Source organism: Anomaloglossus baeobatrachus, chromosome 6 (genome assembly GCF_048569485.1).
Source record: "Anomaloglossus baeobatrachus isolate aAnoBae1 chromosome 6, aAnoBae1.hap1, whole genome shotgun sequence".
NCBI lineage: Eukaryota > Metazoa > Chordata > Amphibia > Anura > Aromobatidae > Anomaloglossus > Anomaloglossus baeobatrachus.
This window is the reverse complement of record NC_134358.1, coordinates 302343706-302371594: the sequence shown is the minus strand read 5'-3', so window position 1 is coordinate 302371594 and position 27889 is coordinate 302343706. Positions and strand designations below refer to the sequence as shown.

General features: G+C 50.4%; 1 protein-coding gene across 4 annotated transcripts in view; it reads left to right on the top strand.

Moving 5' to 3' along the window:
• LOC142243224 (uncharacterized) overlaps positions 1-27889 on the top strand; it is a 137889-nt gene that overhangs the window by 92121 nt on the left and 17879 nt on the right. For all 4 annotated transcript variants that reach the window (XM_075314898.1, XM_075314897.1, XM_075314896.1 and 1 more), the window contains 3 exons: positions 3863-3914; positions 12583-12633; positions 14300-14407. In XM_075314898.1, the coding sequence (XP_075171013.1) occupies positions 3863-3914; positions 12583-12633; positions 14300-14407 (211 nt within the window). The remainder of the gene's footprint in view (positions 1-3862; positions 3915-12582; positions 12634-14299; positions 14408-27889) is intronic.

Below are 27889 nucleotides of genomic sequence, written 5' to 3'. Positions count from 1 at the left end.
TCACGCACTTCCTGGGGAAGATGGTGGCAGCAATGGAGGCAGTCCCTTTCGCGCAATTTCACCTGCGTCCCCTTCAATGGGACATCCTATGCAAATGGGACAGGAAGCCGACGTCCCTCGTCAGGACCGTCTCCCTCTCTCAGACGACCAAAGCTTCCCTTCGGGGGTGGCTTATTCCCACTTCATTAGCGAAGGGGAAATCTTTCCTACCCCCATCCTGGGAAGTAGTCACGACGGACGCGAGTCTGTCAGGGTGGGGAGCGGTTTTTTCTCCACCACAGGGCTTAGGGTACGTGGACCCAGCAAGAGTCCTCGCTTCAGATCAATGTTCTGGAAATACGGGTAGTATATCTTGCCCTGAAAGCGTTCCAGCAGTGGCTGGAAGGCAAGCAGATCAGAATTCAGTCGGACAATTCCACAGTGGTGGCATACATCAACCACCAAGGCGGCACACGCAGTCGGCAAGCCTCCCAGGAAGTCCGGCGGATTTTGATGTGGGTGGAAGCCACGGCCTCCACCATCTCTGCAGTTCACATTCCAGGCGTGGAAAACTGGGAAGCGGATTATCTCAGTCGCCAGGGCATGGACGCAGGGGAATGGTCCCTTCACCCGGACGTGTTTCAGGAGACCTGTTGCCGCTGGGGGGTGCCGGACGTCGACTTCATGGCGTCCCGACACAATAACAAGGTACCGACGTTCATGGCACGGTCTCAAGATCCCAGAGCTCTGGCGGCAGACGCCTTAGTTCAGGATTGGTCGCAGTTTCAGCTCCCTTATGTGTTTCCTCCGCTGGCACTGTTGCCCAGTGTGTTACGCAAGATCAGGGCCGACTGCCGCCGCGTCATCCTCGTCGCTCCAGACTGGCCGAGGAGGTTGTGGTACCCGGATCTGTGGCATCTCACGGTCGGCCAACCGTGGGCACTACCAGACCGCCCAGACTTGCTGTCTCAAGGGCCGTTTTTCCATCTGAATTCTGCGGCCCTCAACCTGACTGTGGCCATTGAGTCCTGGATCCTAGCGTCTTCAGGATTATCTCAAGACGTCATTGCCACTATGAGACAGGCTAGGAAACCAACGTCCGCCAAGATCTACCACAGGACGTGGAAAATTTTCCTGTCGTGGTGCTCTGCTCAGGGTTCTTCTCCCTGGCACTTTGCCTTGCCCATTTTTTCTGTCCTTCCTTCAATCTGGACTGGAAAAGGGTTTGTCGCTCGACTCCCTTAAGGGACAAGTCTCAGCGCTCTCTGTGTTTTTTTCCAGAAGCGCCTAGCCAGACTTCCACAGGTACGCACGTTCCTGCAGGGGGATGGTCACATCGTTCCTCCTTACAAGCTGACGTTAGAAACCTGGATTCTGATCAGGGTGCTGCTGGTTCTTTAGAAATCACCATTCGAGACAATGAGAGATATTTCTCTCTCACGCCTTTCGCAGAAAGGGTTTTTTTTTTTCTAGTAGCAGTCACTTCACTTCGGAGAGTGCCCGAGCTAGCAGCGCTGTCATGCAAAGCCCCTTTCCTGGTTGTTCACCAGGACAAGGTGGTTCTGCGTCCGGTTCCGGACTTTCTCTCTAAGGTGGTATCCCCCTTTCATCTCAATCAGGATATCTCCTTATCTTCTTTTGGTCCTCATCCAATTCACCAATGTGAAAAGGATTTGCACTTGTTAGATCTGGTGAGAGCACTCAGACTCTACATTTCTCGTACGGCGCCCCTGCGCCGCTCGGATGCACTCTTTGTCCTTGTCGCTGGCCAGCGTAAAGGGTCACAGGCTTCCAAATCAACCTTGGCTCGGTGGATCAAGGAGCCAATTCTCGAAGCCTACCGTTCGGCTGGGCTTCCGGTTCCCTCAGGGCTGAAGGCCCATTCTACCAGAGCCGCGGGCGCGTCCTGGGCTTTGAGGCACCAGGCTACGGCTCAGCAGGTGTGTCAGGCGGCTACCTGGTCGAGCCTGCACACTTTCACGAAACACTATCAGTTGCATACCTATGCTTCGGCGGATGCCAGCCTAGGTAGACGAGTCCTTCAGGTGGCGATTGCACACCTGTAGGAAGAGGCCGTTTTACGGCTCTCTTACGAGGTATTATTTTACCCACCCAGGGATTGCTTTTGGACATCCCAATTGTCTGGGTCTCCCAATAGAGCGACAAAGAAGAAGGGAATTTTGTTTACTTACCGTAAATTCCTTTTCTTCTAGCTCTAATTGGGAGACCCAGCACCCGCCCCTGTTTTTTTTTTTTGTGTACACATGTTGTTCATGTTGAATGGTTTCAGTTCTCCGATATTCCTTCGGATTGAAGTTACTTTAAACCAGTTTATAATTCTTTTTCCTCCTTCTTGCTTTTGCACCAAAACTGAGGAGCCCGTGGGAGCACGGGGGGTGTATAGGCAGAAGGGGAGGGGCTTAACACTTTTGAGTGTAATACTTTGTGCTGCCTCCGGAGGCATAGCCTATACACCCCAATTGTCTGGGTCTCCCAATTAGAGCTAGAAGAAAAGGAATTTACGGTAAGTAAACAAAATTCCCTTCGTTCAGCTCCACAATGAATCCCCCTATCCGTTAATAGTGAGGAAGACCAGAGGAGGGGGAAGAGCTGGTTATGGGATATGTTAGACCCAATCATGTACTTCTGGAGGGTATTATGGCATGGAGCTTCAACAGTGCATCAACATGGCAAAGACGTAGAGCTGTACAGTTATATTGAAGAGAATGATGGTAATGAGCTTTGGTTTTAGCTTATTACGGAGATGTTAATTTTGGGGGTAGGAGAGAGTGAGAGAGATAGGGGGTGCCTAATTCACCCTAGTATTATCCCAAGGTAGGTGGGATCCTACCTAACCGTGGAGGTTGGCACCCTACTAAAAGGAAATTATTGTATTGCTAATGCTAATTGGCCAATCTATCTGCCTGCTCCGGAATTAACGTCTGAGGGTGACGGGGGAAGGAAGGCCAAGCAGGCAGACCTGGGCGGGAATAGATAGTAAAACCTGACCCACATATTCCTTTCAGGTTGCACCTGTCAGTCAAATAGCAGTGCATTGCTGGAACTTTACTTACACATATTTCTGAAATAAAACATCTAATCTCAGAACAAAAGGTATACTTACATTCAGCATCCTAATACCAGTATAGCACTGGCTTTACTTTATATATGAAAATCCTGCTGGTTGGTTCCCTCTAAGTGGTGGCATTTAAACACATGCAGCACCAAATCTCTGGTTCATGTATCTGCATTTAATTACATATGACCTATTCTTTGATAGTCACTTTGTCCATCTTTATGGATATTCGGTTTTTTAACCATCCCAAATTCATTTAGATAAGCGATGATTTCTTTAAGTACATGGCTTTCTAGGGTCTCTAGGATTAGATGACAGTGAGCCCCTGAATCTTGCACTTGCTTGCTTTATCTACGGTGCCAACCTCCACGTCAGGAAGGGCAAGTATTAGGTCCTCCTTTGCCCATTATCCTGACCATCCAGTCTTGTAGTTTGCTTGGTATAATAGTGGATAAAACAAATGCACTCAGGCCAGCATTATTTGTATATTCCAGGCACTAGTGTGATATTTTATTTTGATTGAGATTTTTTGTATAGTTAGATTTTGTTCTATTCCTCACCTCTTTATTATACAATTGTTAGTCTACTGGTCAGAAAACAGTAGCTGAAAGCATAGCTGCCAGGACTGTTCAGGGTCAGCTTATTTCATTAAAGTTTATTAGTATAAATACAGTTAGTACACATACAATTTTTTTTTTTTTTGCTTTAGAACTCTGAGATTTGTATGTTTAGTATTTCACAATAGCAAATTGCTTGTTTTTTTTTTTTTTTGTTTAAATATTTTTCCAACCATGTACCGTATTACAGAAAGAGACGGCATGCAGAAAGTGGCAACACAAGACATAAGGAATCGATAGAGGTATGAATATTAGATACTGGCTTTTATATTAAGTGGTAATATTTCCAGTTTAAAGGGAATCTATCAGTAGGATCCACCATCCTTGCCCATCTGTATGAGCATGATGCATGTCACAGGAAGCTGAATAAACTGATACCTTGATATCTGCGATTCAAAGTCTCATTCCAGGGAAAGCTACGTTTCTTTTTCGCTCCTAATTGGGAGACCCAGACAGTGGGTGTATAGCTACTGCCTCTGGAGGCCGCACAAAGAACTACACTTAAAAGTGTAAGGCCCCTCCCCTTCTGGCTATACACCCTCCCGTAGGAGTACGGATTCCTCAGTTTTAGCTTTGTGCGCAAGGAGGTCAGACACGCACGCATAGCTCCATTGTTTTTAGTCAGCAGCAGCTGCTGACTATGTCGGATGGAAGAAAAGAGGGTCTATACAGACTCCCAGCATGCTCCCTTCTCACCCCACTTATGTCGGAGGTGTTTGTAAGGTTGAGGTACCCATTGCGGGTACGGCGGCAGGAGCCCACATGCTGATTCCTTCCCCATCCCTTTTTACAGGGCTCTGGGTGAAGTGGGATTTACCGGTCTCCAGGCACTGAGACCGTGCTCCATCTACAGCCCCTGGAGAAGATGCTGGATGGAGCGGAGTACATCAGGGACATGGCCCTGCTTCCTTAAGGTACTCTGTGTCCCCGTGCATTTGGCGCTCACACCGCAGCATGCTGGGTGTTGTAGTGCGCCGGGGGACATCAGCGCTGCGGCGCCTGTGCCATGGCCTCATTCAGCTTAGCTGAAGCAGGCACACTTATGGGAATCGGCCGCGCCGGCCGCTGGGACTGCGGCACGGCTGGCACTTGTAGTGCGCCGGGGACTTCAGCGCGGCCTGCGCTTTTACGGCGGCCGCGCTGATAACTACAGTCCCCGGCTTTTGCGGCCTGCTTCCGTTCGTTCCCGCCCCCAGACCTGCCAGTCAGGAGAGGGGCGGGACGCTGCCCACGTCTAGGACTCGGTCGCGCCGGCCGCTGGAACAGCGGCGCGGCTGGCACTTGTAGTGCGCCGGGGACTTCAGCGCGGCCCGCGCTTTTACGGCGGCCGCGCTGATAACTCGAGTCCCCGGCTTTTGCGGCCTGCTTTCGTTCGTTCCCGCCCCCAGACCTGCCAGTCAGGAGAGGGGCGGGACGCTGGCCAGTGCATCAGCGCTGAGGGCTGGAGTCGTTTTTACATACTCCAGCCCTCACAGTCAGCACAGAGGGGACACTGTTCCCGCACTTTTGTTTGGGAACTCCCACGGACCGCCCCTCTCCACATTAGCCGGCAGCCATTCTTGCTGACACGCTGAGCTGCAGAGGGGAGCCGGGGAGACCCAGACAAGGCATTCTGCAGCCTCTTACCCGCTGTTCAGCGGGCGGTAAGCAGCCCTCAGGGCTCACCCCCTCTTGTGCTCGTAGTATTCTTAGTATTTTGTTGCTACAAATACTTGGTATTACATAGCGCTGGTCGCCCTTTGGCTATAGACTCTCTCACATGCAGAGAGCCAGCAGCATGTCGCCCGTAAAACGCAAGGGTGCCAAGGCACAGACATTGTATGCTTCCTGCACCGCATGTGGGACTTTTCTACCGGCAGGCTCCACGGACCCCCATTGTGTGCAGTGCTCGGCCCCTGCGGCGCTTGCACAGTCGGGACCTCTGCTGGACGTGTCCCAGGGTGTACCACCTGTGAATGCTGTCCAGGTGACAGGAACTGAGTTTGCAGCTTTTGCTGACAGAATGTCTCTCACTATGTCACAAATTCTTGACACATTGCGAGCTAGGCCTGTACTTCAGACCACGGACACTGTGCATGTATTGCCCCCTGGTCCCCCTCAGCTCCTAGCTCCGGGACGGGCATCTACACCTCAGGGTGAAGACTCTGACTCGGACGATGGCCCCGGGCAGCCTAAGCGGGCTCGTTATGACGGGCCTTCACATTCATCTCAATGGTCTGGATCCCAGCGGGATGAATCTATGGGTGATGAGGCGGACGTAACTGATCAGGATTCTGATCCTGGGACCGCTCTCAATCTAGATACACCAGATGGTGACGCCATAGTTAATGATCTTATATTTAACATCAATAAGATGTTGAATATTTCCCCACCAGCTCCTCCTGTAGAGGAGTCAGCTTCGCAGCACGAGAGAATCCATTTCAGATACCCTAAGCGTACATTAAGCACTTTTCTGGACCACGCTGACTTCAGAGACGCAATCCAGAAACCCCACGCTTATCCTGAAAGGCGTTTTCCTAAACGACTTAAAGATACACGCTACCCTTTTCCCTCTGAAGTGGTCAAGGGTTGGACCCAGTGTCCAAAAGTGGATCCTCCAATTTCCAGGCTGGCAGCTAGATCCTTGGTTGCTGTTGAAGATGGAGCGGCACTTAAAGATGCCACTGACAGGCAGATGGAGCTCTGGCTGAAATCCATCTATGAAGCGATTGGAGCGTCATTAGCGCCTTCTTTTGCGGCCGTATGGGCACTCCAAGCTATCACGGCCGGGCTTGCGCGAGTCGACTCAGTCACACGTGCATTTGCCCCGCAGGTAGCACCATTGACCTCGCAAATGGCGGCATTCGCGTCGTACGCGATTAATGCTGTTTTGGACGCTACAAGCCGCACGGCAGTGGCGTCAGCCAACTCAGTTGTTTTGCGTAGGGCTCTGTGGTTGAGACATTGGAAAGCAGATTCTCATTCCAAGAAGTGCTTAACCAATTTGCCTTTTTCTCGTGACCGATTGTTTGGAGAGCGTTTGGATGAAATCATCAAACACTCCAAGGGTAAGGACTCATCCTTGCCACAACACAGACAAAACAAGCCCCAACAGAGGAGGGGTCAGTCTGGTTATCGGTCCTTTCGAGGACAGGGCAGGTCCCAATTCGCCTCGTCAAAAAAGACTCAAAAGGACCAGAGACGTTCAAATTCTTGGAGGTCTCAGTCACGCCCAAAAAGACCAGCCGGAGGAACCGTTGCCAAAACGACGTCCTCCTGACTTGCGGTCTCCGATGCCCACACCCGCGGTCGGTGGGAGGCTGTCCCACTTTGGCGACATTTGGCTAGCAAGCGTCAAGGACCGTTGGGTGAGAGATATTCTATCTCACGGGTACAGGATAGAGTTCAGTTCTCGTCCGCCAACTCGTTTCTTCCGAACTTCTCCACCACCAGACCGAGCCGATGCTCTGTTGCAGGCGGTGGCCGCTCTAAAGGCGGAAGGAGTGGTGACCTCCGTCCCTCTTCAGGATCAGGGTCACGGTTTTTACTCCAATCTGTTTGTGGTCCCAAAAAAGGACGGATCGTATCGTCCCGTCCTGGATCTGAAGTTGCTCAACAGACACGTAAAAGTCAGGAGGTTCCGGATGGAATCCCTACGCTCCGTCATAGCCTCAATGTCTCAGGGAGATTTTCTAGCATCAATAGACATCAAAGATGCGTATCTCCACGTGCCGATTGCACCAGAGCATCAGCGTTTCCTACGTTTCGTCATACACGACGAGCACCTACAGTTCGTAGCGTTACCCTTCGGTCTGGCAACAGCCCCCCGGGTCTTCACCAAAGTCATGGCAGCAGTAGTAGCTGTTCTGCACTCGCAGGGTCACTCGGTCATCCCGTATCTAGACGACCTACTTATAAAGGCATCCTCTCAAGAAGCATGCCAACACAGTCTGAAGGTGGCGCTAGACACCCTCCAGACTTTCGGGTGGATTATCAACTTTCCAAAGTCTCATCTAACCCCGACCCAATCTCTGACTTATCTTGGCATGGAGTTTCATACTCTATCAGCGATAGTGAGGCTTCCACTGGACAAGCAGTGCTCGCTACGGACTGGAGTGCAATCTCTCCTTCAGAGCCAGTCGCACTCACTGAGGCGCCTCATGCATTTCCTAGGAAAGATGGTAGCAGCAATGGAGGCAGTCCCGTTCGCGCAGTTTCATCTGCGCCCTCTCCAATGGGACATTCTGCGCCAATGGGATGGGAAATCGACGTCCCTCGACAGGACTGTCTCCCTCTCTCAGACTGCCAAGGACTCTCTACGTTGGTGGCTTCTCCCCAACTCCTTGTCACAGGGAAAGTCGTTCCTTCCCCCGTCCTGGGCAGTGGTCACGACAGATGCGAGCCTATCAGGGTGGGGAGCGGTGTTTCTCCACCACAGGGCTCAGGGGACGTGGACTCAGGAAGAGTCCATCTTGCAGATCAATGTTCTGGAAATCAGAGCAATCTATCTTGCCCTGCGAGCCTTCCAACAATGGCTGGAAGGCAAGCAGATTCGGATTCAGTCGGACAATTCCACGGCGGTGGCGTACATCAACCACCAAGGGGGAACACGCAGTCGCCAAGCTTTTCAAGAAGTCCAGCGGATTTTGACGTGGGTGGAAAGCAGAGCGTCCACCATATCTGCAGTTCACATCCCAGGCGTGGAAAACTGGGAAGCGGACTTTCTCAGTCGCCAGGGCATGGACGCAGGAGAATGGTCCCTTCACCCGGACGTGTTTCAACAGATCTGTTACCGCTGGGGGTCGCCGGACGTCGATCTGATGGCGTCACGGCACAACAACAAGGTCCCAGTTTTCATGGCACGGTCTCACGATCACCGAGCGCTGGCGGCAGACGCCTTGGTTCAGGATTGGTCGCAGTTCCGACTCCCCTATGTGTTCCCACCTCTAGCATTGTTACCCAGAGTTCTCCGGAAAATCAAGTCCGACTGCCAGCGAGCCATACTCGTCGCTCCAAATTGGCCAAGAAGGTCGTGGTACCCGGATCTGTGGCATCTCACGGTAGGCCAACCGTGGGCACTACCAGACCGTCCAGATCTGCTGTCTCAAGGGCCGTTTTTCCATCTGAATTCTGCGGCCCTGAACCTGACTGTGTGGCCATTGAGTCCTGGATCCTAGCGGCCTCAGGTTTATCTCAGGGAGTTGTTGCCACAATGAGACAGGCTAGAAAACCATCCTCAGCTAAGATCTATCACAGGACGTGGAAGATATTCTTAGCGTGGTGCTTGGCTCAAGGGTTTTCTCCCTGGCCATTTGCATTGCCAATTTTTCTTTCCTTCCTGCAGTCTGGGTTGGAAAAAGGTTTGTCCCTTAGCTCGCTTAAGGGTCAAGTCTCCGCGTTATCCGTATTCTTTCAGAAGCGCTTGGCACAGCTTTCTAAAGTACGCACGTTTCTCCAAGGAGTTTGTCATATCGTTCCTCCTTACAGACGGCCATTGGAACCCTGGGATCTGAACAAGGTTCTCCTTGCTCTTCAAAAGCCGCCTTTCGAGCCCTTGAAAGAGGTTCCCCTTTCTCGGCTTTCACAAAAGGTAGTTTTTCTTGTAGCGGTCACATCTCTTCGAAGAGTGTCCGAGCTGGCGGCGTTATCTTGCAAATCTCCCTTCCTGGTGTTTCACCAAGACAAGGTAGTACTGCGTCCAATTCCAGAGTTTTCTCCCAAGGTGGTTTCTTCCTTTCATCTCAATCAGGATATCACTTTGCCATCTTTGTGTCCGCATCCAGTTCACCAATTTGAAAAGGGTTTACATCTGTTGGACCTGGTGAGAGCACTCAGGATTTACATTTCTCGCACGGCGCCTCTACGCCGTTCGGATGCGCTCTTTGTCCTAGTCGCTGGTCAGCATAAGGGATCGCAAGCTTCCAAATCCACCCTGGCGCGGTGGATCAAGGAACCAATTCTTCACGCATACCGTTCTGCTGGGCTTCAGATTCCATCTGGACTGAAGGCCCATTCTACCAGAGCCGTTGGTGCGTCCTGGGCGTTGAGGCATCAGGCTACGGCTCAGCAAGTGTGCCAGGCGGCTACCTGGTCGAGTCTGCACACATTTACCAAACACTATCAAGTGCATACCTACGCTTCGGCAGACGCCAGCCTAGGTAGACGGGTCCTTCAGGCGGCGGTGGCCCACCTGTAGGAAGAGGCTGTATGACAGCCCGTTCATGTGGTATCTTTTTACCCACCCAGGGACTGCTTTTGGACGTCCCACTGTCTGGGTCTCCCAATTAGGAGCGAAAAAGAAGAAGGGAATTTTGTTTACTTACCGTAAATTCCTTTTCTTCTAGCTCCAATTGGGAGACCCAGCACCCGCCCTATCTGTTTTTAGGGTTTCGTTTTTTCGGGTGCACATGTTGTTCACGTTGTTTCTTAAGTTCTCCGATCTAGTTATCGGATTGAATTTGGTTTTGAAACTGTTATTGGCTTTCCTCCTTCTTGCTTTGGTACTAAAACTGAGGAATCCGTACTCCTACGGGAGGGTGTATAGCCAGAAGGGGAGGGGCCTTACACTTTTAAGTGTAGTTCTTTGTGCGGCCTCCAGAGGCAGTAGCTATACACCCACTGTCTGGGTCTCCCAATTGGAGCTAGAAGAAAAGGAATTTACGGTAAGTAAACAAAATTCCCTTCTTTTCTTTGTTAATGAGCTATTCAGATCTATGGGCCGGACACAGATCTGCATGAGAAGCTTAAAGGGGGCCTATCAGGTCCCCTATGCCCTCCAACCCAGCAACATTGATATATATATATATATATATATATATATATATATATATATATATATATATATATATATATATATATATATATATATATATATATATATATTATTACGGCCAAATTCCCTCCCTAACCAGGCCTGTATAATGCTATTCACTAACATGAATGTTAAAAAAAAACAAAAAACCTTATAAATCTCACTTTCCCTATACTTATTAGGGCCTTGATTAGGCGCAGGAGCATTGTTTTCCTAGACTAGTTGACCCTTTTTCCATTTTATCATGCCTCTGTGGGCGTGATAACATGATTTCCACTAGCTGGTGCCACTGCCAGCTCCTGGAAATCTTGTGCATACATGCGGCTCATTTCGGCTGCGTCGGTGCACCTTTGAAGCTGGGTGTGCACTTACCGGCTTCATTAGGTGTGCATTGTGCATGACCATAGGTTAAGCAGACTGCTCATGTACTCCTCTTCTGAACTTCTGGTCATGCACAGTGCACCTAATGACACTGGGAAGCATCCACCCGGCTGAAAATGCACACTGACCTGGCTAAAATGAGCCACGCATATGCGCAAGATTTCCAAGAGCTGAGGAAAGGTCAGCTGGTGAAAATCATGTTGTCATGCCTGCAGGGGCGTGATAAAATGGAAAAAGGGGCGATTAGTCTGGGGAAACAACACTCCAGCAACTAGTCAATGCCCTAATTAGCATAGGAACAGCGTATCAGAGTTTTGCTGTTTTTTTTTTTTTTTTTTTTAATTTTTATTTTTTGGGGTTTTTTTTATTTTATTTTTAAATATTTATATTAGTGAATAGGCATTATACAGGTCTGGTTAGGGAGGGAATTTGGGCATACAGGTATCTCTACCGCAGGGTTGGAGGGCATAGGGCACCTGTCGGGTTTTGACATCTCTGTCCTGCTGGTCTTCCCCTTTCACAATTGTGTAAACCAGAAGGTTTATTGGATAAAGGTGTGGCTTTTCAGTTTGGTTGCCAAAGTGCACAGTCTTAATGCTCTAATACATCTAAGGCTAAGTTCACATTTCCGCTAAAATGTATCAGTTACAATCCGCTGCTCTTGTAAACAACGGAATCCGTTTAGCGGATTCCGTTGCTCCCATAGACTTGTATGAGCTCCACCCGACTGATCAGTCATGGAACGACTGACCGCCGGGCGGGAGGAACGCAGCATGTAACGTTTTTTTGAGCAGCGCGATCCGTCGGATTTCGCTGTGCATGCTCTCTGGCTCCCTGCACACGTCACCAGCTTTGGTTGGTTACCCGATATTTACCCTGGTTACGGTGCAAGGAGCCAGCGCTAAGCGGTGTAGGCCCGTAACCAAGGTAAATATCGGGTAACCAAGGTAAACATCGGGTACTTTGCTACCCGATATTTAGTCTGGTTACGTGTGCAGGGAGGACGACACTTCCCCGCTTGGCCCCGTCCCCTCCCGCACATGTGTGTACACACTCACACACTCACACACACACACACACACACACACACACCTGTCCCCAGCCATGCAGACAAGCACTGCCACTGACACCCTCGTCTGGCCCCGCCCCCCGCTTAACTCCGCCCCCTCCCGCACTCCGCATGTGTGGACACACACACACATACATACACATACACTCACCTGTCCCCAGCCGTGCAGACCGCAGCACTGCCACTGACATCCTCAGCGCCTGGCCCCGCCCCCCCCCCTCGGCTCCGCCCCCTCCCGCATTCAGCATGTGTATATACACACACACACACACACACACACACACACACACACACTCACCTGTCCTGCAGTCCCTGCGGCACTGACGTCCTCAGTGCCACGGCCCCGCTCGGCTCCGCCCCCCGCACACAACGGAATCCGACAAAGAATTCTGTTCTTTGTCATCCGTTGTACAGCGTTGAACAGCGCATCAGTCACATGTGTCAAGCGACGCATGTGACTGATACAAAACAACGGAAATGTGAACTTGGCCTAAAACAAAAATGTATCAACAGCCTTGATTAATGTTGCCTAGTATTTGGCATAGTGTATACTCGTATCTGTGTGCTTCATCATCTCTAACCTATTGTGTAATGATAACAATAATGAGCTATTTCTACAGTACTACAAATATTTAGAGATTGAATCTGATTTTTTTTGTTTATTTTACAGATTTTTCACTTAGAACCAATAAAAAACAACACAGATGTGTTCAAATTTCTGGTACGTACTGAGATCAGTGTACGTTTCTGCTACAGCAATTCATTAACTTGGTCACATAAAGTTACTTGGGTTTCATTAATCGGTTTTTGGGCTCTCTTTTTAACTTCCCTGGAACGATCACACTCCCTTCTTTCCTGTACTGTCTGTTTATTGAGAGAAATGGCATACATTATTTAAGTGACAAGTACAGTACATCCCTTCCTCCGTAGACTGACATTAGGGAAGATTTGTGCGGAGTTTCGTCTGTGTATAATATGTGGTGTATAGACTAACTGTTATAGCGGCCGACCCATGATCTTCATACAGAGGCACTGCAGGCTCTCAATCAGCTGTCTGCCCAGCAGTGTGGGCTGCTATTGAAGAGTAACTGCTAATTACGGTACATTTTTATTCCATAAATCAATAGCACACATGAAAATAAGAAACTTTGTAATATATCTTATCAGACAAATCTGCTTCTCTCTCCACCGAGACTAATCACTCCAAACATTTTCAGATTTTATATGTGAAATGAGAATAAATCAGACCTGGTGGAGAGAGAAGCAGATTTGTCTGATAACATATATTAGAAAGTTATTTATTTTCATGTGTGCTATTGATTTATGAAACGAAAAATTAAATTGGAGGTAACTCTTTAACTCCCTCATCAATCCATTGTCCGGGCCTCCCATACACATTAGATCAGTGCTCCCCAATTTCAGTCCTCAAGAGCCATCCACAGTGCGTGTTTTCAGGATTTCCTAGTATTGCACAGGTGATAATTCCATGACCTGTGCAATACCAAGGAAATCCTGAAAACATGATCTGTTGGTGGCTCTTGAGGACTGGCGTTGGGGAACACTACAGTAAACTACTGGACGAACTCAACAGATTTAGCCTATATTGATCTGTGTATGGGGGGGCTTTACTACCTTATCAAGAATATTTTTATTTCTATAGCACTAACATATTCCGCAGCACTGTACAATTCAGAGGGAACATGTATAGACAATATCAGACATTACAGAGTAGCACAATTAGCAGATACTAAGAGGAGTATGGACCCTCCTTGCATGCTTGCTTACAATTGAGATGTGATTACAATAGATCTCTCATTAAAGCACAGAAGTCTGCTGATATCACCCTACTCTGTAAAGCAAAGCTGACCATAGAGCAGTGGAAAACAGGAGTAGGGAAGAGGTCGACCTACCCTAAGCAGCATACCGCCTAGTCACAAGCGCTCTGTGCTCGGCTGTTTCCCACAGCCCCATACACCCTGAATTGAGTACTAGTCTGCATTCTCAACCCTAACTCCATTCAAAAACGGCACTTCAGAGCCCCATTTTTAGGATAGGTGGCCATGACCAACTTTGCGTAGGTGATGAGTTATGATCGCAAAGAAAGTAATTTTCTGGTGAAACTTTTTTCCTTGTTAAATCAGTTAACAGAGCATTATCAGATTCATCACCCCTTTAAATATAGTACAGTAGAGTGTATCTGACCTAGTGTCTTTTTTACCAGTGTGCATAATTCTGTAATTCACCATGGATTGCGTTGTGGGGGGATACACTGAAATAGCTGATACAATTTCCAACACAAAGACCACACACAATATTTCATAGTTTATGGCAGTCACAGTTCATATCATTTCATGGTTTTATGTATTAATTTTTTTTTCTTTTGTTAGAAAACATTTGCAATTGAAAACGAATCTGATGTAAAATTTGCTAAAAAGGTTAAAGAAATGTTCTCCGGTGCACTAATGAAATACAAACAGTTAAAGCTGGAGGAATTCGTAAGTCTTCCTATCTTTCATCTCTTGTAGAGGCGACTTGTTATAATGACTGTGTATTCATCTGAATTATGTTTTTATTGTTTGCTATGATCACAATGAGGCAGATTTACTAAGCTAAGGGGATGTGCGCACGTGTGCGTATTGCATGCAGTTACGCTGCGTTCTGCACCGCAGCGTAACTGCATGCGTCCTGCGTCCCCTGCACAATCTATGGAGATTGTGCAGGGGCCGTGCGCACGTGGCCTATTAGAACGCAGCGATTTGGCTGCTGCCCGAATCGCTCGTTCTAAGAAGTGACATGTCACTTTTTTCGTGCGGTTTGCATGCTGCCTATAGGGAGAGGCAGCATGCAGAGTGCACGTTCTCTACCTGCACCATGCGCTTCAGAACGGAACTTTTCAGCTGCGCTCTGAAGCGCACCTTTTAGGTGCGGTGCAGAGCGCACACGTGTGCACATAGCCTTAGTGTGCTAGAATTATGGCTACATTGGCCCAAAAAGGAGCAGGAGGACATGGTTGACTGGGAAAGGGTGTGTGGCCTAAAATGCAGTTACATGCACCAAATATTACCGGCACATAGTAAGGCAAATAATAGGTGGTGTAAAGTCTAACTTTGCATCTTTAGGCACTTTTATCATTCACTGTGCCACGGTGAGACATTTGGCTCATTTCTAGACTGTTTAGCTTGACTGGGTAAAAATTAGATAGCTTTAGTAAATCTTCCCTGCCATATTTACCAAATGAATCCCTTTAATAAATACATGTCCTTATGTACAGTATATCACAAAAGTGAGTACATACCTCACCTTTTTGTAAATATTTTATTTTATCTTTCCATGGGACAACACTGAAGGAATGACACTGATACAATGTAAAGTAGTCAGTGTACAGCTTGTATAACAGTGTAAACTTGATGTGCTCTTTAAATAACTCAACAATCAATAATGTGAAAACTGCTGGCAACAAAAGTGAGTACACCCCTAAGTCAATATGCGAAAATGTGCCCAAAGTATCCTATTATTTTCAAGCATTGCCTTAACTCTCTTGGGCATGGAGTCAACTAGAGCTTCTGAGTTGACGCTGGAATCCTCTTCCACTCCTCCAAGCTGACATCACAGAGCTGGTGGATGTTAGAGACCTTGTGCTCCTCCACCTTCTGTTTGAGGATGCCCCACAGATGCGCAATAGAGTTTTAGGACTGGAGACATGCTTGACCATTTGAGCATCTAAGCCCTCAGTTTCTGTAGCAAGGCAGTGGTAGTCTTGGAGTTGTTTTGGGGGTCATTATCAAGTTGGAATTCCACCTTGCTGCTCAGTTTCCAAAGTGAGGGGATCATGCTTTGTTTCAGAATGTCAAAGAACATGTTAGAATTCATGGTTCCCTTAATGAACTGTAGCTCCCCACAGCCGGAAGCACTTATACAGCTCCAAACCATGACACTCCCACCACCATGCTTGGCTGTAGGCAAGATACATCTGTCTTGTACACCACACCCATTTGCTGCCAAATACGCTTGACACTATCTGAACCAAATAATTTTATTTCTCATCAGGGTATGGTTCCAGTAATCCATGTCCTTAGTCTGCTTGTCTTCAGAAAACTGTTTGTGGGGTTTCTTGCCTATCACCTTTAGAAGAGGCTTCCTTCTGGGACAACAGCTGTATAGACCAATTTGATGCAGTGTGCGGCGTATGGTCTGGGCATTGACAGGCTAACCCCCACCCCAACCCTATAACCTGGCAGCACTCATACATCTATTTTGAAAAGGCAACCTCTGGATATGACGCTCAGCATGTGCACTCAATTTCTTTGGCCGACCATGGCGAGGCCTGTTCTGATGTGAACCTGTCTTGTTAAACCGCTGTATGGTCTCTGCCAGCAAACTCCAGCTCCGTTTCAGGGTGTTGGCAATCTTCTTATAGCCTAAGCGCTTTATAGGATGTCATAATTTCTTCTGTAAAAGCAATTAGATGATGGCAGCTTCAGGGGACTAATAAATATAAGTGAGGGGAACGTTTTTTAAAAAAAATATGAAACAAAAAAGAAAAGTTCAAATCACTCCATTTTTGCTCCATTTGAAGATAAAACCCCCCAAAAATACACACGTGATATCGCTGCTTTCATAAATGTCGGATCTATCAAAATCTAAAATAAATTAATCCAATCAGTAAACAGCATAATGAAAAAAAAACAACAAAACAAAATGCCAAAATTATTGTTTTTGGCCTCCTCAGCACTGCAATGAAATTTAATAAGAGGCAATAAAAACATTATTTCTTTGTCGCTCCATTGGGAGACCCAGACGATTAGGTGTATAGCTTCTGCCTCCGGAGGCCACACAAAGTATTACACTTTTAAAAAAGTGTAACCCCTCCCCTCTGCCTATACACCCTCCCGTGGAAGGAGGCACACATCCACTCATAGAAAAAAAAAAAAAGATTTCTCATACATAGTATGACGGATGGAAGAAAGGAGGTCCCCTATGGGGTCCCCGGCATGCTCCCTTCTCACCCCACTATGTCGGCGGTGTTGTTAAGGTTGAGGTACCCATTGCGGGTACAAAGGCTGGAGCCACATGCCGTCTCCTTCACCATCCCTTATGCGGCTCTGGGAGAAGTGGGAGCCTCACCGGTCATTCACCTACTGAGACCGTGCTCCATCCGCAGCCCCTGGTGGAACCTGCTGGACCGGAGCGTTTTTATCCCCAGGGACCGGGCCCTGCACCTTCAAGGTACTCTGTGTCCCCATGGGGGGACGGTACGGGGAGAGAGGTCGCCTTTCTCCCCAGTAGCGCCGTCCGTTGTTTTTTCATCGGCTTCATCGTGGCCTAGTCGCGAAAAATCCCGCCCCCGGGCCTGCTTGTCAGGGGTAAGGGCGGGATTACCGACAGAGGGCTGGAGCATCTTTGCATGTCTCACCTCCCCTCTCATTGACCACTATGGGGCCTCCAGATTCCCGCCTTTTGCCGGCGCCGCCCATGGCTCCACTCCCCCCTTGAGAGCTCCGGCGGCCATGTTTGGCATTCTGCCGGTGTATGCTGCAGCTGCACAGCTCTACAGCTCCGGGGGAACCACGACAGGGAATCTGGAGGACACCAGCGGTTGGTAAGCCACACCGGTCACCCGGTGCTGGTTCCCCTAGGGTGCCGTGATATATATATTCGGAACGGCTGTATAACCCTTTCCCTTATACCCTCAGTGGTCGCTCTCCTAAGGGACACTTATTGCTTACAGCATGTCGTCCACAAGGAGCAAAGCCCCTAAGGCACAGGTTTTTTTCGCAGCCTGTACCTCTTGTGGGGCTATGTTGCCTGCGGGATCCACCTACCCTCACTGTGATCAATGCTCGACTCCTGCCACGCTTGCTCAGCCGGAGCCTAGGGCACTTATGGGACCCTCGGCTCATGTAGATCCCCCTGCTCCTCCTGAGCAGGCTGCAGGGACAGAGTCACCGTCATTGGACTCTTTCGCGGAGAAACTCTCTGTCACTTTCTCAATCCATTGCACAGTCTATGGACAAATGGTCATCTAAGCTCCTTGAGGCATTGCAGTCCAGACCGGGCTCTTCACAGGCCCCGGCCCCTGTTAGTTTGTCTCCTCCAGGGCCTTCTCGGTCCGCGCCGCAGCGCGCTCCCAGGATAGCCCCTAGGTCCCAGGCGGAGGACTCCTGCCCGGATCGCAGTCCCAGACCGGCTAAGCGGCCTCGCTGGGACTCTTCCCCGGCCTCCTCACGCTGCTCTGGATCTCAGCTTGAGGACTCTCAGGATGACGAGGCGGACGTGGGAGCTCAGGGCTCTGACCCTGACTTCGCCCTCAACCTTGATACCCCTGAGGGGGACGCCTTAGTAAATGATCTTATTTCGTCCATCAACCAGGTGTTGGATCTCTCTCCCCTGCCTCCACCTGTAGAGGAGTCGGCTTCTCAGCAGGAGAAACACCAATTTCGATTCCCCAAACGTACGCGCAATACGTTCTTTGATCACTCTAACTTCAGGGACGCAGTCCAGAAGCCCAGAGCGGTCCCGGACAAGCGTTTTGCTAAAAGGCACTCTGACACGCGTTATCCCTTTCCACCTGAAGTCGTTAAGGGCTGGGCACACTCACCCAAGGTGGATCCGCCAGTCTCTAGATTGGCTGCTAGGTCCGTTGTGTCTGATGCCGATGGCTCATCCCTGAAGGATGCCACTGACAGACAGAGCTCTTGGTGAAGTCTATTTATGAGGCCACGGGCGCGTCTTTTGCCCCGGCCTTTGCGGCTGTGTGGGCTCTCCAAGCAATCTCGGCATGTCTGACTGAGATTAATGCTGTCACGCGGAATTCTGCTCCGCATGTGTCTTCCTTGACCTCTCAGGCATCAGCATTTTCGTCCTACGCCATGACCGCCGTCCTGGACTCTGCTAGCCGTACGGCTGTGGCATCCGCTAACTCCGTAGGGCCATGTAGCTGCGCGAATGGAAAGCAGACTCTGCTTCCAAAAGGTTCTTAACTGGTTTGCCTTTTTCTGGCGAACGTTTGGCGAACGGTTGGATGAGATTATTAAGGAATCCTCGGGAAAGGACTCCTCCTTACCCCAGTCCAAACCTAAGAGACCTCAGCAGAGAAAAATCCAATCGAGGTTTCGGTCCTTTCGTCCCTCCGCCAAGCCCCAATCCTCTTCGTCCAACCGGCCGGAGAAAGGCCAGAGGAACTCCTATGCGTGGCGGTCCAAGTCACGCCCCCAAAAGGCCGCAGGAGGCACTGCCTCCAAGACGGCCTCCTCATGACTCTCAACCTCATCTAGCCACATCCTCGGTCGGTGGCAGGCTCTCCCGCTTTGGCGACGCCTGGTGGCCACACGTTCAAGACCGATGGGTGAGAGACATTCTGTCTCATGGTTACAGGATAGAGTTCAGCTCTCGACCTACGGCTCGTTTTTTCAGAACCTCCCCACCCCCCGCACAGGCCGACGCACTTTTTCAGGCGGTGGACGCTCTAAAGATAGGAGTTGTGATTCCCGTTCCCCTTCAGGAACGTGGTCGCGGATTTTACTCCAACTTGTTCGTGGTGCCAAAAAAGGACGGGTCATTCCGTCCCGTTCTGGACCTCAAGCTGCTCAACAGACATGTGAGAACCAGACGGTTTCGGATGGAATCTCTCCGCTCGGTCATCGCCTCGATGTCACAAGGAGACTTCCTAGCATCGATCGACATCAAGGATGCTTATCTCCATGTGCCGATCGCACCCGAACATCAACGTTTCCTGCGTTTCGCCATCGGGGACTAACACCTCCAGTTCGTCGCATTGCCCTTCGGCCTGGCGACAGCCCCACGGGTCTTCACCAAAGTCATGGCATCCGTCGTGGCGGTCCTGCACTCTCAGGGCCACTCGGTGATCCCATACTTGGACGATCTCCTAGTCAGGGCCCCTTCTCGGGTGGCGTGTCAACGAAGTCTTACCGTCACTCTGGCGACTCTCCAGCAGTTCGGGTGGATCATCAATTTCCCGAAATCCAAGTTGACGCTGACCCTATCACTGACTTACCTCAGGATAGAGTTTCATACCCTTCCAGCGTTAGTCAAGCTACCGCGGGACAAACAGCTTTCTCTGCAGGCGGGGGTGCAGTCACTTCTTCGGAGTCAGTCACACCCCTTAAGGCGCCTCATGCACTTCCTGGGGAAGATGGTTGCAGCTATGGAGGCAGTGCCGTTCGCGCAATTCCATCTACGGCCACTCCAATGGGACATTCTTTGCAAATGGGACAAGAGTTCGGCTTCCCTCGACAAGAACATCTCTCTTTCACTTGCAACCAAAACATCACTTCAGTGGTGGCTCCTACCCACATCTCTGTCTCGGGGAAAATCCTTCCTCCCCCCAACCTGGGCCGTGGTCACCACGGACGCGAGCCTGTCAGATTGGGGAGCGGTTTTTCTCCACCACAGGGCTCAAGGAACCTGGACTCCCAATAGAATCGTCCCTTCAGATCAATATTCTGGAGATAAGGGCAGTATATCTAGCCCTATTGGCTTTCCATCGGTGGCTGGAGGGCAGGCAGATCCGAATCCAGTCAGACAACGCCACTGCCGTCGCCTACATCAACCACCAAGGCGGCACTCGCAGTCGTCAAGCCTTCCAGGAAGTCGGGCGGATTCTGCAGTGGGTGGAAGTCACAGGCTCCACCATCTCCGCAGCTCACATCCCGGGCGTGGAAAACTGGGAAGCAGATTTTCTCAGTCGTCAGGGCATGGACGCGGGGGAATGGTCTCTTCACCCAGACGTGTTTCGAGAGATCTGTCGCCGCTGGGGATCGCCGGACGTCGATCTCATGGCGTCACAACACAACAACAAGGTCCCGGCCTTCATGGCACGGTCTCAGGATCACAGAGCTCTGGCAGCGGACGCTCTGGTCCAGGATTGGTCGCAGTTTCGACTGCCATATGTGTTTCCCCCTCTGGCGATGCTGCCCAGAGTACTACGCAAGATCCGGTCCGACTGCCGTCGCGCCATTCTCGTCGCTCCAGACTGGCCGAGGCGGTCGTGGTATCCGGATCTGTGGCATCTCATGGTGGGTCAACCGTGGGCGCTTCCAGACCGCCCAGACTTGCTGTCACAAGGGCCGTTTTTCCATCTGAATTCTGTGGCCCTCAACCTGACTGTGTGGCCATTGAGTCCTGGCTCCTAGCGTCTTCAGTGTTATCTCAGGATGTCATTGCCACCATGAGACAAGCCAGGAAGCCTACGTCCGCCAAGATCTATTACAGGTCTTGGCAAATCTTCTTATCCTGGTGCTCTGATAACGGTTTTCCTCCATGGCCGTTTGCTTTACCCACATTTCTTTCATTCCTACAATCTGGAATGGACAAGGGTTTGTCCCTCGGCTCTCTCAAGAGCCAAGTGTCGGCGCTCTCCGTGTTTTTTTCAAAAGCGTCTAGCCAGGCTTCCGCAGGTCCGCACGTTCCTGCAGGGGGTTTGCCACATGGTCCCACCTTACAAACGTCCGTTGGAACCTTGGGATCTTAACAGGGTTCTGACGGCTCTTCAAAAGCCGCCTTTTGAGCCGCTGCGGGATGTCTCTCTCTCCCGTCTTTCTCAGAAGGTGGCCTTCCTGGTGGCGGTCACATCACTTCGGAGAGTGTCTGAGCTTGCAGCGCTGTCATGCAAAGCCCCCTTCCTGGTTTTTCACCAGGATAAGGTGGTTCTGCGTCCTGTCCCGGAATTTCTCCCTAAGGTGGTATCCCCTTTTCATCTAAATCAGGATATCTCCTTGCCTTCCTTTTGCCCTAATCCAATTCACCAGTGTGAAAAGGATTTGCACTCTTTGGATCTAGTGAGAGCACTCCGGTTCTACGTGTCTCGCACGGCGCCCCTGCGCCATTCAGAAGCGCTCTTTGTCCTTGTCGCTGGCCAGCGTAAGGGCTCTCAGGCCTCCAAGTCAACCTTGGCTCGGTGGATCAAGGAACCGATTCTCGAGGCCTACCGTTCTTCTGGGCTTCCACTTCCTTCAGGGTTGAAAGCCCATTCTACCAGAGCCGTAGGTGCGTCCTGGGCTTTGCGGCACCGGGCGACGGCTCAGCAGGTGTGTCAGGCAGCTACGTGGTCTAGTCTGCACACTTTCACGAAGCACTATCAAGTGCATGCCTATGCTTCGGCAGACGCCAGTCTAGGTAGGCGAGTCCTCCAGGCGGCGGTTGCCCACCTGTAAGAGGGGGCCGTTTTCGGCTCTTTTTATTGAGGTATTTCTTTACCCACCCAGGGACTGCTCTTGGACGTCCCAATTGTCTGGGTCTCCTAATGGAGCGACAAAGAAAAAGGGAATTTTGTTTACTTACCGTAAATTCCTTTTCTTCTAGTTCCTATTGGGAGACCCAGCACCCACCCCTGTGCCCTTCGGGCTGGTTGTTCTTTTGTGTACACATGTTGTTGATGTTGATTTGTTCTTATGGTTCATGGTCTTCAGTTCTCCGAACATCCTTCGGATTGAATTTACCCTAGACCAGGGGTGGGGAACCTTTTTACTGCCGGGGGCCATTTGGAATTTCCTACTAACCTTTGGGGGCCGCACAACATTATCAACCTGAAAAATAACCCTGCTATATTTGGTCAAACGATTAACTCACCCCTATTGTGGTGGCCGGAGCTGCTTCTCTTTGGTGCGATTGTAATGTTCGGTGATATTGATCATCTTGTTTCTCACAGCTGCTTTTCCAGGTTTGTCTCTGTCTGGAGATGCTGGGGGCATACACATCACAGGAGGGGCCAGGGCGCATAAATTACAGGAGACACTGGGAGTACACATCACAGGAGGGGCTGGGGCATATACATCACAGGAGGGGCTGGGGCATATACATCACAGGAGGGGCTGGGGCATATACATCACAGGAGGGGCTGGGGCATATACATCACAGGAGGGGCTGAGGCATATACATCACAGAAGGGGCTGGGGCATATACATCACAGGAGGGGCTGGGGCATATACATCACAGGAGGGGCTGGGGCATATACATCACAGGAGGAGCTGGGGCATATACATCACAGGAGGGGCTGGGGCATATACATCAGTAGGGGGCATGGACAGCCCTGGCGGTGGCACAGACATGACTGGGGACACGCACAGCACTGGGTGGCAGCACGCACAGCACTGGGTGGCAGCACGCACTGCACTGGGTGGCAGCACGCACTGCACTGGGTGGCAGCACGGACTGCACTGGGTGGCAGCATTAGGGAGACAGACAGGTCTGGGGGAACATAGACATCAATAGGAGAGCACGGACTGGGGAGCATAGAAAGCAGTGGGAGGGTACAGACAGCAGTAGCGAGTTAAGAGCACTGAGGGGTGGCACACAGCACTGGGGAGCATGGACAGCATAAGGGGGACACAGGCAGCACTCACCGTGGCATGGACAGCACTGGTGGCAGCATGGACAGCATTAGGTGGTGCGGACAGCACTGGTGGGGGGGCATAGACATCACCCAGGGGGTACAGACAGCACTAGGGGGGGCACGGACAGCAGTGAGGGGTTACACCGCGCTGAGGGGGTACACAGCACTGGGGTGTACACAGCATTAGGGGGTACACACAGCACTAGGGGGTACACACAGCACCTGGGGGTACACAGCACTGGGGGGTACACACTGTACTAGGAGGTACACAGCACGAGGGGGTACACACAGCACGAGGGGGTACACAGCACGAGGGGGTACACAGCACGAGGGGGTACACACAGCATTAAGGGGTACACAGCATTAGGGGGTACACACAGCATTAAGGGGTACACACAGCATTAGGGGGTACTCACTGTACTAGGGGGTACTCGCTGCACTAGGTGGTACACACTGCACTAGGGGGCACATAGCACGAGGGGGTACACACAGCACTGGGGTGTACACAGCACTAGGGGGTACACACAGCACTAGGGGGTACACACAGCACCTTGGGGTACACAGCACTGGGGGGTACACACTGTACTAGGAGGTACACAGCATGAGGGGGTACACACAGCACGAGGGGGTACACACAGCACGAGGGGGTACACACAGCACGAGGGGGTACACACAGCACGAGGGGGTACACAGCATGAGGGGGTACACAGCATGAGGGGGTACACAGCATGAGGGGGTACACAGCATGAGGGGGTACACACAGCATTAAGGGGTACACACAGCATTAAGGGGTACACACAGCATTAGGGGGTACACACAGCATTAGGGGGTACTCACTGTACTAGGGGGTACACACTGTACTAGGGGGTACACACTGCACTAGGGGGTACATACAGCACAAGGGGGTACACACAGCATTGGGGGGTACATACAGCACGAGGGGGTACACAGCACGAGGGGGTACACACAGCATTGGGGGGTACATACAGCATTGGGGGGTACACACAGTACGAGGGTGTACACAGCACTGAGCGGGGGGGGGGGGGGCAGCGATGGGTTGAGTACTCGCAGTGAGGGGGAGGGAGAGTCACACACACACAGCACAGTTTCGGGAGGCTGGTAAACCTGCTGCAGCTCTTCTGTGTGACTTTATCGCAGCTTGCTGCTTACCCGCCCACCAGAGCACACAGGCCGGGGATAAGCCTAGAATGTATGGGCTGCAGTCAGGTCCTGGAAGTCAGGATCTGGAGAGAGCCCGTACATTCTAGCATCTACCCACAGGGCATCAGGCTGTGGGATTTAAAGGGCCGGCAGCCGGGAAAAGCGCGGCTGCCACCAAAGCACAATGGTCCCCGGGAATGTGCCCGGGGGCCGCATAAAAAGTCGTCACGGGCCGTATACGGCCCGTGGGCCGGAGGTTCCCCACCCCTGCCCTAGACCAATTTATAAGTTTTCTCCTTCCTGCTTTTGCACCAAAACTGAGGAGCCCGTGATCCACGGGAGGGTGTATAGGCAGAGGGGAGGGGTTACACTTGTTTAAAAGTGTAATACTTTGTGTGGCCTCCGGAGGCAGAAGCTATACACCTAATTGTCTGGGTCTCCCAATAGGAGCTAGAAGAATAGGAATTTACGGTAAGTAAACAAAATTCCCTTTATCTTCCCAAAAATGGAATCAGTAAATATGTCAACAGAAAGTAACTTCTCTTAGGCTATGTGCGCACTAGAAAAGTGATTTTTCTCAAGAAAATTTCTTGAGAAACTTCTGGGAGTTGAAGATTACCGCACCTGCGGTAAAAAACCGCACCAAATCCGCAGGAAAAACGCATGCGTTTTGCCGCGGTTTTGCCGCGGTTTTTCCGCAGGTTGGTCCCTGCGGTTTTTTTATGCTGAACAGAAATAAATAATATAGATAATAGATCGATAGACAGATAATGGATAGAGGGAAAGATGAATAGATAGATAGATGAGAAAGACCTATATAATGTCCCACCCCCCTGCATATTCTAAGCTTGCACCCTTTAGTGACTTACATGTGGCACTAAAGGGTGCCTAGCCTTGTATTCAGCCAAAAAAATAAATAAAATAAAAAAAAAATGACGTGGGCTTACCCCTATTTTTGTAGCCAGCTAGGGTAAAGCAGATGGCTGCAGCCTGCAGACCACAGCTGGCAGCTTCACCTTGGCTGGTAATCCAAAACAGAGGGCACCCCACGCTGTTATTTTACATTAAATAATTTAAAACAAAAAACGTGGGGTCCCCCCCAAATTGGATCACCAGCCAAGTAAAGCGGACAGCTGGGGTCTGATATTCTCAGACTAAGGAGGTCCACTGTTATTGGACACTCCCCAGCCTAAAAATAGCAGGCTGCAGCCACCCCAGATGTGGCGCATCCATTAGACGTGCCAATCCTGGTGCTTCGCCACAACTCATCCCGTTGCCCTGGTGCGGTGGCAAACGAGGTAATATATGGGGTTGATGTCAGATGTGTAATGTCACCTGGCATCAAGCCCTGGGGTTAGTGATGTCACGCGTCTATCAGATACCTGACATCACAAACCCAGTCTGTAAGAAATATAAAATAGACAACAAAAAAAGTTTTATTTGAAAAAAAAACTCTCCCCACATTCCCTCTTTCACCAATTTATTGATAAGAACAATCAATTCCACGTCCGGCGTAATCCAATAAGGGAGGGTCGTCCCACGGCGATCCATACCATAGTCACTGTCCCAGTCCATGAAGAACAGAATGTTCCCCACTGGCTGGGAGAGTAATGCAGTGACCTCAGCTAACATCAATAGCCCAGGTCACTGCAGGGGATGACGAGCGCTGCTGTCAGGAAGATAGATGAGATCATTACCTGCTGTGATGATATCCTGCACTGCTGACGTCAGCGCTGTCACTGACTTCTATGCCCGCCTCGTTGTCAGCAGTATCGCGAGAGCCCGTGACGTCACCACTAGTGACAGTCTCGGGCCGCTCGCGAGACGGGCATAAACAGCACTGACCACGGTGACGTCAGGAGGCAGGAGATCGTCACAGCAGATAATGATCTCATCTCACCTCCTGACAGCAGCGCTCGGCATCCCCGCGGCTTCACGCACTGCTGTGTCAGTGTCTGCCTGCGCTGCAGGGTGACAAGCTGCTGACACTGCGGGCAGACACTGACACACTGCAGGGCGGGCAGCGGCGGGGCCGGAGCGGGACACAGACTGCACGGGCACCTGGAGGTCACACGGAAGCGCTTCTGTGCGGCGTCCAGGGAGTGTGACGTCTGTGTTTACTCTGCTGCGCTTCCTCTTCTGTCATAATGTCATAATGACATCACTTCCTGCAAAACCGCAGGCAGCGATGAGCATTACCGCAGGTAAATCGCGGCTATACCGGGGGTATAACGCACATCATTTGCTACCTGCGGTATACCCACGGTATTTCGCGATTACATTACAGTGAATGGAGTGAAATACCGGGGGTATTCCGCAGGTACCTGCGGAAAAGAAGTGAATGGAATGCTCATTTTCTCAAGAAATTTTCTCAAGAAAATCTTCACAAAGAATTTTCTTGAGAAAAAAACGCAGTGTGCGCACAGCTATTTTTTTTTTCCCATAGGTTTTGCTGGGAAATGTCTGCAGAAAGATTTCTCAAGAAATTTCCGCAGCAAAACCGCGGGTAAATCCGCGGGTAAAACGGCCTAGTGCGCACATAGCCTTAGTCTGTTAGCCCCAGATCCCAAAAAATAAAAACATTAAGGTTCTCGAAAAATTTCACCAAAAGCGTAAATTGATTTATTTATTTTCACAACTTAAATAATAAAACTATACATGTTTGGTAGTTACGTACTCGTACGGACCTGGGGAATCATATTACCAGGTCAATTTTACCATATAGTGAACATGATAGAAAAACAGAAACAATGTGCAATTTTTCCCAATTTTAACTCTTGGAATTGTTTTCATCTTTTTCCACTAAACTGTATTTTTTAAATGAATTGTCATTCAAAATATTGCTGTAAAAATAAAAACGTTATGGCTCTTAGAAGAAGAGGAGGAAAAAGAACCAAGTGCAAAAAAACGGAAAATCGCCATGAGGTGATGGGGTTAATTTCTATCTAAAGGCCGCTTTACACGCTGCGATATCGGTACCGATATCGCTAGCGTGCGAACCCGCCCCCATCTGTTGTGCGACATGGGCAAATCGCTGCCCGTGCTGCACAACATCGCCCAGACCTGTCACACTACTTACCTGCCCGGCGACGTCGCTGTGACCGGCGAACCGCCTCCTTTCTAAGGGGTCGGTTCGTTCAGCGTCACAGCTGCGTCACTGAACCGTCGCCCAATAGAAGCGGAGGCGGGGAGATGAGCAGGACGTAACATCCCGCCCACCTCCTTCCTTCCACATAGCGGCCGGGAGGCAGGTAAGGAGAGCTTCTTCGTTCCTGCAGTGTCACACGGAGCGATGTGTGCTGCCGCAGGAACGAGGAACAACCTCGTTACTGCTGCAGTAATGATTTTTGAGAATGGACCCCCATGTCACCGATGAGCGATTTTGCACGTTTTTGCAACGATGCAAAATCGCTCATAGGTGTCACACGCAACGGCATCGCTAATGCGGCCGGATGTGCGTCACCAA